Here is a 13,255-nt window from a genome sequence, read left to right on the forward strand (position 1 = left end):
AACCTGCAGTTATGGGACACTTGCAGTCTAAATTCATGAATATTTTAGAGTTTAAATTAATATTCAGAGCATAAAAGAAGATATAATAGTTTTCCACAATCACTATCTTTTGCATACTTTTCTCTGTTTTAGTACCTTTTCTCCCTTTTCACTTTTCCCCAGTGAATATTGCTTATCCTTTTATCTCTCCTAAGTTTGAAAACTGAATAATTAAAATAATGAACCTCTTTTTGAGTGTTATGAATGACTACAGGATCTCCTCTTCCAGCGTTTCCTCTTTCTAAAGCCGGGGGGGGCAGTGCATTTTCTTTCTTGTAGTATACAGAATGTATTACTGAAAACATTGAAAATCTGCTTGATTTATATCTAGAGAGACTAAGACTTTACCTTTTCAGTTTGTAATTATGTAAATTGTAAAAAAAAAAAAAGTAAAATATTATGAAATATGTAGTTCAGGTATTTTGTAGATTTATAAAAATTCAATTGCAGTTGTCATTTTCATCCTATTTAAATAACACTTTAGCATTAAAACACTTCTTATTTTACAGATGAGTATATCCTAAATTAGCTTGTGGCATTCTGTATCTTTGGCCCTCCCCCCCCCCCGCCCCCCCCCCCCCCTTTCTTTGTCTTTTAATTAAAATGATGATGTGACTAGTTTTGGCATCTGAATCATCAACCCTTTTTTATTAGGACACAAAAACTTACGAATACTATCTGTGAATGGTTGAAACTGCAAAAAATTAAAAATGTAATTATGTTGGCAAACCCAGATGAAGTATGTAGAGGTCAGGTAATTCAGAAGATTCTACAGCCTTTGCTTCATAATCTGTTTGGTGCAGGTTTGATAGATAAGCAGTGTGCTTATTTCAGCAGTGAGTACCTTATGAGAATTGTTAGGTGCAGGTTTTTTTGTACTTAATATTTCTTGGTAAGAAAAGAGACTTTTGATGGAAACACAAATCCCAACCCTGTCCTCAGCAAATTAACACTAAGGGCACTGGAAGGTTAGATTATAAGGATGTTTTGGTTTTTTTCTTTGCTCTTGGAAGATACACGTTATAGCATCCTATAGCACAGGAGGAAATCCTCTTAATTACCCTACTTTCTAGTAAACAACTCATATGTTATTGTTACATATTGTCTGTTCTGTGAAAACATTGCTTCATCTTGTCTGTTTTATTGAAATTACCTTTTGTATGCATAAGGAACAGAAATACTTTTTGTCTCTGAGGCTAACAATACAGTGCTAACAGAACGAGCTTTTCCAGAATTTCCTGTACCATTGACTTCTAATTCAAGTGAAAAGCCTTAAATGAAATCAGGACATCACTGTGCAAACACTTAGTAAGAACGAGTCACTATCATCAACAATGTATATGTTAGGAGTTAGGAATATATTTAGGCTGCAGATTAGAAATGTTCTAAACTGAGGAGTGGAGTGAATTTAGGGAGTCTTGCCTTGTACCCTATATTATTTTAATACAAAGATTGATGAGCTCCTGCAAGAGTATATGACCATGCAGAACTCTTGAAGACACAGTATTAAACTGGTGAAACAAATCAGTATGGTGCTATCTCAGGTGGGATTTAAAAGGAGATTGGATCCCAGTTTGTTTGCACTGTATTTTTTATATATTAATCTGAGCTGCAAAGTTATCGGTTGCCTGCAGGTTAGTGTAAGGAAAACAACTAACCAGAAAGGAAATTTTCTTTCCATGTTGAAAGATAATTTCTTTCCTGGATTTGAATTGCTTTTTAATTGTACTCTTTTGTGAGGAGCTAGAGACTGGCAAGTGCTAGAAACAGGATACAGGGTGGAATGAGTGAAACACAGGGATTTCTCAGGTGCTTGCTGGAAGTGTCTTCACGCTGTCTGGTTAATAGATTGCCAGATTGGGTCAGGAAGTATTTCTTCCCTTCCTCCTTTGCAATTAATATTGTAAGAGAATTGTGTTTTGTAGCAGATTTCCTGGTATTGCTGGCATGTTGCGTGTTGGTGATACTCCTGACCTCTACCGCTCTCCTGCAGCGGCATGTTAGGCTTAAAGATTTTACTGTTGGTTTGCAGGGTTTGGCGTTTGGTGGTTTGTTGAGGTTTCTTTGTTTGTTGGTTTTGGGTTTTAAAGCTTTAAGTTTTGTTACACGGTGTTTAGTGGCAGTGGCAGTCTACCAGGTATGTTTCTTGAGACACAGGTAATGAGAAAAATACTGGAAAAAGAGTATTGTTCCTGTTGTCAAAAGTGGGTGCAGGTCTCATCCAGCCATACCGTGCCTACTGCCAGCCTCTTTATTGTGTTGGCATTAGTGACTGTGCAGCCCTGAAGCGAGTAGGGTCAGTGAACAGGTATTACTGAAGACTATTTATTTCAATAGCATTAGTTTTCAGCCAGATGTGCTTTGCCAGTGTAGATGCAACTGAAGCATCTGGGATTGGAGGAAGAGATCATTGTCTGTGCACCAGTAATCCTGTCTTAGATCATACTAACTTATGAAACCACACTCTGAAACCACTGTCTTGTTGCGATGCTGGAGGTTTCTTCCTTTCACATGGCATCCAACAAAAGTTATGTACTTCAGCCTTTAAGTCCTTAATGCAGCAGCTCCGATGGCACTGTAAGCAATCTGACTAATCCACTGAGCGAGCATCTGCAGAAATCAGATGTTGTCTGCATAGCAGAGTTGACACAATGCCACTGCTTACACCCCAATTTGCAGTCAGGCACCTTGTATAAATCCACCTTCCTCAGTGTTTTGAATTCATGTGTAATCTCATGAGTTGGAGGATCTGCTTGGGTATGCATGTTGTTTACTGGCTCTACTGTGCCTAGGAAAAGCATGGAAAATGGAGGTATACCTTCCTGAGAGAGCTTGGCTGGAAGTCATCTATCATCATCCAATGTAATATGCTCCAGATTATCACAAAGCAAGTCTGTAGTAGATGTGGAATTTAAACCCAAGTTTCATGAGTCCCTTGACAGAACGCTTCTTGGGTGATGGCAGCATTTGAGGAAATGCAAATTATTTTTAAAAAAATCAGAAGATTATACTAAGCAGAGGAATACTTGCAGATGTAGAAAGTGTAATTACTGATAATATACTTAAAGTATGCCATTTTACAGAATACTTGAAATGGAAGCTTTAGTTTATTCAGACTTTCCGCTCAAGATGGTGGTGGTTTTTCTCATTTTAAAGATATAAACAGAACTGTGAAAAGTGTAGATTTTGCTTCTCACACATAGATGTGTGTAGATCCCAGTAGACATTCCCATAATTTGTTTGGAGACTTGTATATGTTCTGGCTTGTATCCTATTGCTATGGAACCTGTTGCTTAGAAACAATAGACATTGTCCTATATCCTAGTCATTCAAGCTTTCCAGCTGATGATACTGTTATGCTTTATATTTTGTTTTAAATGTTAAGTTTATATTCAGCTATCTTTCCCATCGAGCTTTTAAATTTCTGCTTTCAGTATGATGATGATAATTCTGGAAGCAGTTACATGCACATCATTACTGGCTTACAGAGAAAAGCTTTAAATCGTAGTGGTATAATTTAAAAGATTTGGAGGTCCTACAGGGTTTCCCTCCAGAATCCTGAAGGGATTATATGCAACGGCCCTCCGTAGTCTCCACTCACGTGTTTTACATTTATCCAGAACATTTGTAAGCCAGAACGAAAGTATGACTGAATAATTGCTTAAAATGAGTATGCATCAGAGGCTGTTTCACTTTTCTTATTTAGGATACAGTCTTAGCAGAAAAATAACATACACAATAATGGAAAAAAAAATTAACATATGTAAAACTAAGGTAAGGGTTTTTTTACAGAAATAAGTAAAATATTTTTTTTAAAAAATGATACCCTGGCATACATGAAAATTTTGAAGACTGAACCCAGTATAACATATTAACTCGTGTTTAGATGATGTCTGATTTTTGTTAATGCTGAATTACTTGAGTTTTAAAATAGAGAGCATGTAACATGGGGCTGATGGGAGGTGAGTACCAAAATTTTAAATGCATTCAATCTTTAAAATGCTGTACAACTTACTTAGAATCACTTCCAAGAATTTACAGGTAGACGAGTATTTTCATGGCTTTTCCTTCTCCTTCCTTCCTTCTTTGACATGCCATATGAATGAAAAGAACGCGATATTACCAAATTTCTGACTTGACACGTGGAATAAGTAATGCCAGGTGAAAACTAGTTACCATATTTCATAACCTTCCTGAAATGTGTGCCTTGCACATCACCTGCACTTTCCTTATTATACAAAACATTCAGTTTATTAAATTTTTAGGTTTGTTCACAGAACACCTATCAGTTGAAAAGATTAACTCTTTTTGTCTCAATAAAGCATTTAATGAAGTACAAATAGAGTACAACGCCCCATATAGAGTTGAGGGAGAAACAATCACAGCTAGAGAGAAAGCAGAACATCAGTCTCTGAAAAATTAACTTAGTGTAAATTATGCTGTTTACAAAATGCCATATAAACTTTTAATTCCAAGCAGATGGCGTTTGGAGGTGCGAGGGTAACAGCTGAAAGAGGCACAGAGTTAAGTGCTTGATATTAAATTTCTGCAATTCTGTAACTGTTGCCCTGTGTTGTGAGGTTGGTCCAGAATTCTGATACAAAGCCAATGCTTAGATCACTTGCGTGGTCCACCTACCGCCTGATAAAATGTTCTCCTCTACTTCACTGCCACCCTGCTGTTGATATACTTGTATTAATGTTATACTCCCAATGCCAAATAGTGATAAATTCAGATCAAGGATAGGATAGAGTAGTTCATCTCCTGCAGCAGTGCTTCATTGCAACTCGAGTGTCTGCTGTTAACGTCTGCTGCTCTGTGTTTCAACCTCAACATGTTAGAGACCTTGGCTGCAGAAAAGCTGTTTTAAGCTGGCAGAAAGAAATGGAGGCTTTCTGTGTAACAGCTTCTAATTTAAAGGAAACGGCCCTGTTTCCAGCACTGTCTGTTTCCATGGCAGCCAGCATAGCAGCTCCACTGGAGTTTCTACTGCTCTTGGAAATTTCCAAGGGAGTACGCAGGAATGTTGGACATTATATTTTCCCATTTTTACTTGCAGTTTTAAGGGCTTAAATAGCTAATATCCACTGGATTTTAACTTTGAAAGAAATGATGAGATAATTACATACAGAACATAAAAAGAGTCTGGATGCATTATTTTTCTTCTTGCTGTCATTTGAAAGAACTGTATGCTGTCCAGGGGACCCCTTCTTGATGGTTTAGTGTCTGTTTCATCTGTGTAATTTTTAAATGGCAACAGTTATTTGCTGTTTCATAGTACCTTCTGTAAAAAGATAAAATTTAACTTCTAATGGAATATGTAACTGTTAGACGTGGAATTATTAGTGCTGGAACTTTGCACACACCGTTCTGGTTTTTTTCAAGACAAGAAGCAGTGGTGAAAGCTCGTCAATCCGTGCAGATAGCATTGTTCCTGCAGGACAACTATCAATTTATTTTTGGCCTCTTTACATTCCAGTGCTTGTGATTATATACTACTACTTTAGACATCTTTTCCATAGGATACAAATTACAGATTTGTAACAGAAATCACTTGCTCTGCTTTGATAATAGCTGCTTGTCCAAAGTGATTTAATAATACACTTTATTTTCACTTATTTTGCTTTTCACACTGAGTAAGACCTGACTGGACTGCGCTGCATTTCTTACCTTTCAAAGGGTCTTACACAGAACGTGTTGTGTACTGGCTTAAGTGCCTATTTGTGCCAGCTTTCTTGCATTCAGATCAGCACAGCGCTTCAGCAAACTATTGAGCATCTGCTTGGTTTGGCTACTGTTAATCTGTATGCCCTTTTGGGGCATAGCGTGTGTGAACCTGAACAGTACTTGCTGTTTGAAAACAGGCCGTTAACTTTTTAAATAATTTGCTGCTGTATAGAAATATGTTTTGAAATAATAAAGTGCATTGGTTAACAGATAACCTCTCCTTTTTGTCCCGTTATCTCCATTCCCTTGCACATAGAAGCATTGGTTCCCTGGTATGCTAACACTGGAAGAAAGTATGTAAGAGTGGGAACACCAGCCTCTGGCACTCGGTTTTTCAGGTGGTGAAAAATCTGTACCTCCAGTGAAGTCAGAAGACTTCTACTGACATTATGAGAGTCAGATAACCAGATGTTCTTACTGTGAGGAGGGATTATGCTTTTTGGTTTTGTCCGTATTAAGTAAGCTATCTAAGACTTAATGATAGTTTTATTGCCTGAAGAAAACACATGGAAATTTTGGAATCTTTTCAGCTGGTGTTAAAGTGTTAATCTTAAAATCATACGCTGTCTTGAAAATAAAAAAACCCACCACCCCACCCCCCTCATTCAAAACAGGAGTTTGACTGACCTCTCTGTGCATGGCTTTTATTCAGAAGCAGCTCAAAGACAATTTCTTAAGAGTTGCAGTGGTGTGAAGAGGTGTTCCTGCCAGATAATGTGAGGTGCAAAATATTTGTGCCATCTTTTAGCAGATTTCCTCAGTGGTGTTAGCATAGCCCTTCTTTTGCACACACACTTTGAACATGGGGAGCGGTATTACTGGTGCTAATGGTGTATTAACATACCTAAATCTTTGTGAGTTCTGGCCCTGTTGTTTTGGAGACCATCTTGTATGATTTTAGATGTTATGCAGGTAACTGCCTGAATTGAAAAGTGAAAAAGTGAGAGGTAAACTATCAAGCAACAAGCTGAATGGATTTACCCTGATAAGAATAATCTGTTAAATACAGTGTATAAGTAAGTACCACCCCATGAGGAACTTTGTTTTGCTAGTACCACAGGTCTTGTTGAATTCTTCCTTCCCCAGATTCCACACTGGTTTGTCTGTAAACGGTTCTTTGTTGTAAAGGGGGGGGAAAAAACTACCCCCAAAAAACCACCCCAAAAAACCAGAATAAATAGTACAGTATAATAACTTTGCCTAATGCTTCAGTGGTTTTTATGGGTTTTGGAAGCTGTGTCCTCCTGTCTCATCCATCCTTATTAGATTTATGTCTTCGTGTGTTACTGACTGTTCTATAAATCTCTTGCTATATGGATTTCTGTATCTATGGTAAACAAAGTCTGTATTACATTTAATGCCATTGGATTTAAACTAACCTGCATTCTGTTCTAAGGAGAGTTTCTCACTGAAATAAATCAGCAATTCTTGGGCAAAAGTGCAAAGCTGTGCTTCATCCTCACATTGTTCGTTCCTGTCTTTGAAGATAATTTCATCACATTTTCCTTATTGAAAACTTGATTTAGTTTCCATGACTCCCATCCTCCATATCTTTTCTGGCTGTTCTTTGAGCTGCTTTTTGTGGGTCCCCATTTCTTTCTGAGCTTTTCACTAACCTCACTCTTATTCCATTCCTTTATACTCACTTCAGGTTCATCTTTAGTAGAAAGATACAAGCCTGCCTGTGACCTGTTCCTGCTCAGTTGTAGAGCTTAGCCCACCTAACTACAGTGACAATATACAGGTCATTACTGACTAGTATGACCATCTGTTCTCACACGCAGACCTGTAAGCCAAATATCCTCATTGACTAGATGTAGCTATGCAACTCATGTACAGATTTAACCATTTCTTCCTTAGAAACGTCTCTGCTTTTTACTTTTTCTCACTGGGGGGGCTTAAAAGTATTGTAGGTCCTTATGTCTTTTATTGAGATATAAATAGTAGCTTTTTCCTTGATCTGTTTACTTTGGCAAAGCAAAGGTTTTTTTCAGCTTTTCAGCTTTAAAACTAATAAATTTAGGTTTTTTATTCACAATTACTTTCTATTTAGTAACTTTCTTTAATAATGCATTCAACTGCTTAGAATTTATTTAAACAAAAAATCAGACACCAGTCTTTTTTTTAACCTTAATTTTGGAGTTGTTTGCAAAAGCAAACATCTGGTTTTCATCCAGCTTTGTTTCTGTTTAACCTCCTTGCTCTCGTCAAGTTAAAATCTTCAATGGTTATCTTCTTATAACATCTTTCTATGAGTCATCTCTTCCTTAGTGTTCTCCCTGCAGTGCTTCCCTATTAGTCATGCTACAGGCTGGCCTTTCTTTACTATGTAATATATAAGTTCCTGATATTTATTTAATAACTGAACAACTGCATATTTCATATCTTCTGTATCTCTCAGGTTTTTCAGTCCTCTCACAGTTTTTATGACTTGTCCAGTACACATGGGACAGCTTCACAATCATCCCGTATTTGCTTTGTGATGCCCAGTGTAGGTTAACAAATGGATGGGTAGGCAGGTAGTGTTGTGAGAGACAGTAATTGTTATGTGTTTGCTAAAAAATGCTAAAGCTTCACATCTCGGCACACGTGGTTTATGTGCAGGTATGTTCTTACTGTTCTTCTTATCCTTCTGCTATACTCCACTGTATATTCTCTTGTAAGACTATACGTTGTGTAGGATATGGGTCAGGTTTTTTACTCTTTCTGCAAAGCTGAAGCCAAATACCTGATCATGACTGAAGCCACACATCACAGATTCAGTACATTCAAAGTCATCTAGCAGGGCTTCCCATCGCCTACATTTGGAATTAATGTTCACTAAAGAATTAGTTGAAAGCAGTTGGAAAATAAGAGAAGCTACCTGCATTCTTACCAATGTTTTTTTTGGTGAATAGATTTATTCTGGTCTCCCTGCCCCATTTGTTGGGCGAATGCCACACATCATGGCCATGGCCAAGCAGCATTAAATTTTAGGAACTGACAGAAACTGCATCAGCTATAAATATAAGTAACACATGCACTGGGGTATGTTTTTGCAGGGGGCAGGGTCATGTGCGAGTGTGATGCCAGAGGGAGGCACAGCCTTTCCCCTTTCTGATGCACATCACACCGGATGGCACAAGCAGGGAGCTGCAGGAACTGCATCTCACTCAGCGATGTCTGTACCAGCGCGATCGCAGTGTCCAAAGTGTCTTCCTCTTTGGGCGCACGCGTGGTACATTCCTGACGCTGCCGTGTTAGTACGGCTGTTGAAAGAGGGCTCAAAACAGGACCTTGACACAGAAACTTTGCTACACTGGGGTTTTTGAGGGTTTTTGTTCGTGGGATGATTTGGTTGGTTTGTTTTTCTCAAAGAGAAATTTCAGCAGCTGAATATACCTCGGGTAGACTCTTTTTGAAGTATGTTTTAGGAGAACACAGGGGAATATATATTTAGAAGCGTTGGAGTAGTTATTGAGTTTACTTGTATTGGCAAAGTGCAGGGTGAGACCTTTCTGATTTTTTCCTCCCACAAACTTGCCAATGAAAACTTAAAATGCAATAATTGCTAAATGCTGAACTGGTAGGATATTTTCAGACCATCCAATCCAACTGTAGACCTAACAGTGAGCATTGTCTGTCTTGATGTAGTGGAACGCTGAATGGAAGTCTGATCATTTTCATGTGAAAGATGAAGAGCCTTGGTCTTAAGAGTCACATCAGTATCTGGTTCTGTGAAAGCCAGATCTGTAAATAATAAATAACAAATTTCTTATAATTTCTGATTAGTTCAGCTATCCTTTCCCTGCACAAAGACTTTGCATATCACGTTTTGAGATTACAGTGATACTACTTTAGAATTTTAAATAGTGATAAGATGAAGAACAAGTATCTGTGGTCCATAGCAGGTTTTGTGAAATAGATGGTGTATGCACTTTCTACAAAATAGTTTTATGATTTAGCCAGCTGTCCAAATTGGTGAATTAGTGAGGGATTTGAAATTGTTATGTACTGTGCAAAACAGTTTGATCATTCTATAGCATGAAGGTCAATTTCAAAGGTGCTTAACTTTCCCACATCTGTTTACTAACATTTGAAAGCACCGTATTAGCAATGCTTAGGTAGTCATAGCTGAGCCACTGCACCTACAAAATGGATGTTATGATAAAGCTCAGTAAAAAAGGAAGTCTGAGGGAAAAACACATTAGAAATCAGAAATATCATGTACCACAGATGCATTTTTTTCTTCATAGATGACTTGCCTATCGTATGTCGGTAGATTACTCACATCAGTGCCTGCACCTGTTGTAATATTACCAGCACTTCTTTGTGGATCCACTGTGTTCCAGGTAATGGAGTTGGAAAAAATACGAACTCTGATTTACTTACTGTGCCCGATGATGTGTATCAGCTGTACCCTGGACGTAACTGATGTTGGAGCAGGTCACTTTTCTTTAAGGCCTTGAGCCCTGAAATAGAGGCATATGTTTAAAATTGACTTGTAACTAGGTAAAAGATTTGGTAGACACATTTGTAGTGGGTTTAGTGTTCCAAGAAAGCCAAATTTAAGTATGGTGTAAATTTGGACCAAATAGAGCTGTATACATGGATAAGATTCCTTCCCAGAACAGGACATGCTTTTGAAAGCTTTGCACGGCTTCCTAATTGTGTAAAAGGAAGCATAGTTTGAGCGAAGAACAGAAGACAGACAAGTTTTAATCTACTCAGGACCAAAAATATTGGGTCTGAAATACAGTGGTCTTGCCATGTTGTTTATAAATTGTCTCTTACATCATTTGGATGGGTAAAACTTATTAAAGATTTTTAAAGGGATCACGCGTTTAGTTTTAAGACTAACTGCGCTTTCTTGATTTTACCATTGTAAGGAAGAGAATCCAAACCAAGAACATAGCAGAGTTTTTTACTTTCCTGTAAACATCACGCCAGTTAGGGAATTTCTCAGTGCTTTGCGCTAGTGCAGTAGAAGATTCTTAGCGGTATCCCCAGGGATAGAGGCTTAATATCATGACATTATATCATGTGCTTAAAGTGCATTTCCATTGAAATGTGCATTTCTTGAAGTTTTCTGTTGGAATGGGCTCAGTCCTGACCCAATACACTCTCTTTCTTAATTCACACTTACTTGTATAAAGCGTGTGGATTTTGGATGTACAGTTGCATAAATGTGTGTTTGCACACACTTACCTGCATTTTTGGGGGCAGACTAGACTAATGGGACTAAGAAACCCACATTTTTTTCTGCAGAAAGGTTTGAACTTTCTCTAGCCGTGCTCTCAGCTTACCGGGAGTACGTAGCTGTGCTACACCATATGCCAAACGCAACCTGCTGCTGAAAGGAATATGCCACAGCACCATTTGAGTTGGTTCAAGACTTCAGGTGGCGTAATTATGCATCTTCTAGTAAGAGGTATTTTAAGAAGAGATCACATCACTGCTTACCTGGAGCCATGTGAAATTGAGGAAGACCAAAAATAAATTCAAGCTATTATAAAATAAGTCTTCGGTTAACTTTACAGTCACTTAATATTACTTGGAAAATTCAATTCATTACTTAAAGCAGGTATTTTCACATTTCCAGGGGAACTCAGTACATTTAGGATGATTTTCCATCAGTTTACATTTTCTTGTTACTTTTGCATTCTGCCATCTCTGTCCTTTGTAATTCCTGTGTAATAATACTGTATACTCTGAACAGAACTGCCATGCCACAGCCATGAAAAGTTTGTATTGAAATTCTCGATGTTTGTGTGACACATTAAAATAATGTACTTGTTTTCAGGACTTGCTATTCCCGGTCTTAATGCTTTAGCCAGAAGAGTATCCTTCCTGTACTGTAGAACAGGAAATAAGCTGGTTCCTTTTAAATTCTGAAAACAATGAAGTTTGTCCTTAGCCTAATTTTTTAGAAATTACATTCATTTTGATGTTTTGGACAATGCATTAGTTTGTTTTGCTTCCTTGTGAAATACAATGGGAACAGCATGTCATAATCATACATCCATAATAAGCTGTCAAGGCTGAATTTAAGAATGCAAATATTAAATCTTTAATGTTTTTTTTCTTGACCAGGCATCTTGACCACCTTTTGTTCAACAGATAAATTTTCCCATTAGGGTAATGGCTATATGTGTCTAAACAATAATGACGCACTATGACAATTACAGAAACGAGGGGAAGGGGACAATAGAAGAAACAAATTGTTACTGGTTTTCTCCTTTTTTTGTCCTGGGAACATTTAGAAAAAAGCCTTAATCTTTGAAAGTATGAGGCCTTTATGCCTATGCCCTCCCCCAGGTTTTGTGCAGTTCCTGGTATGGTATTTCACGTGTGTCACGTTGGTTATTCTTACAGTAAGATGAGAACCTTCGTACGCTTTATTAAATGTAATGAAACATAAGAAGTTACCTCTGAAACTGTAAACCATTTTCCCAGATTTGGCAGTAGTGGATTTGTTTGGTCCTTGAAATAATTACAATAGCACATATCTCAGTCAGGAAAACATTTTCTGATGTTCAGAGAGAGGTTAAGGTCTGTTCCTGATTGTATCACTTTTTGGGTGTTTTTGAATAAGCCAGGTAAAATCTGGCTTCTCTTCAGTTTCTTACGTTTCAGCAAGATTTATTTTAAATGTACAATAAGCCTTTATATTTTTTTAAAAAAAATCCTTAAGGAAAAAGGATCAACCAAACACATACAGCTTTTCTTTTAAAATGCTCTGCAAACCTAATTTCTATTTCAGCATAGTGCAGTCATGTAAGATTGGTTTATGATGTGTGAGAAGGCTATATATAATCATGTGTTGCAGTTTATGGTATAAAAGCATACCTCACTATGTTTTCGTGAATCTGTTATCTAAGAGTAGTTTTACAAGGGGAGTAAAAAAAATAATCCTAGATTTAGAGGTATACTTGATAACCTCTTATGAGGCCTAGCTGATGGGAAAAGTGGATGTGTGCATGAAATACAGTCCCTTTATCAGGTGTGACCAAAATGCAGCAAACCAGTATAACTAGGGACTGGAAGTAACCACTCCAAACTACGTTAACAGCAGTTGATCCTTAATGATAGGTGCCTTTGAGGTTACTGTCGGGTCTGAATAAATATAGGAAAAATATTTCTGAAGCTGAAATACTTTGTATCCTTTGGATACTACTTTTTTTTTTGTACTTTCAGCGGGATAGTATGCTTACATATGAACCAAATTATTTGTTTTCTTTCGTCAGTACTTCAGCTGAGGCTACAACAAAGACGGACACGAGAACAGCTGGTGGACCAGGGCATCATGCCACGTAAGACTTACATTATTTCTAGTAATTTGTTTTACTTTGCTGTATTAATTATGAACTGAATATACAAAATAATAAAACCAAACATTTCTGTGAGAATCATTAAAAAAAAATTATCATTTGAAAAAAATTGTGAGATCTTCTTGGTAATCTAAATGAGCATGAAGTAAATTCATCATCCTTACCTAAAGTTCCAGTTA

The 13,255-nt window shown here is 37.4% G+C and overlaps 1 protein-coding gene across 8 annotated transcripts in view; it reads left to right on the top strand.

Annotated features, from left to right (window-relative positions):
• Window positions 1-13,255, top strand: part of MRTFB (myocardin related transcription factor B) — an 85,392-nt gene that overhangs the window by 39,531 nt on the left and 32,606 nt on the right. For all 8 annotated transcript variants that reach the window (XR_008821779.1, XM_056338375.1, XM_056338383.1 and 5 more), the window contains one exon: window positions 12,993-13,058. Coding sequence is in view for 7 of the 8 variants with exons in the window: in XM_056338375.1 (XP_056194350.1) it covers window positions 12,993-13,058 (66 nt within the window). In the remaining variant the exon portion in view is untranslated. The remainder of the gene's footprint in view (window positions 1-12,992; window positions 13,059-13,255) is intronic.

Source organism: Falco biarmicus, chromosome 4 (assembly GCF_023638135.1).
Source record: "Falco biarmicus isolate bFalBia1 chromosome 4, bFalBia1.pri, whole genome shotgun sequence".
In the NCBI taxonomy this organism is placed as follows: Eukaryota; Metazoa; Chordata; class Aves; order Falconiformes; family Falconidae; genus Falco; species Falco biarmicus.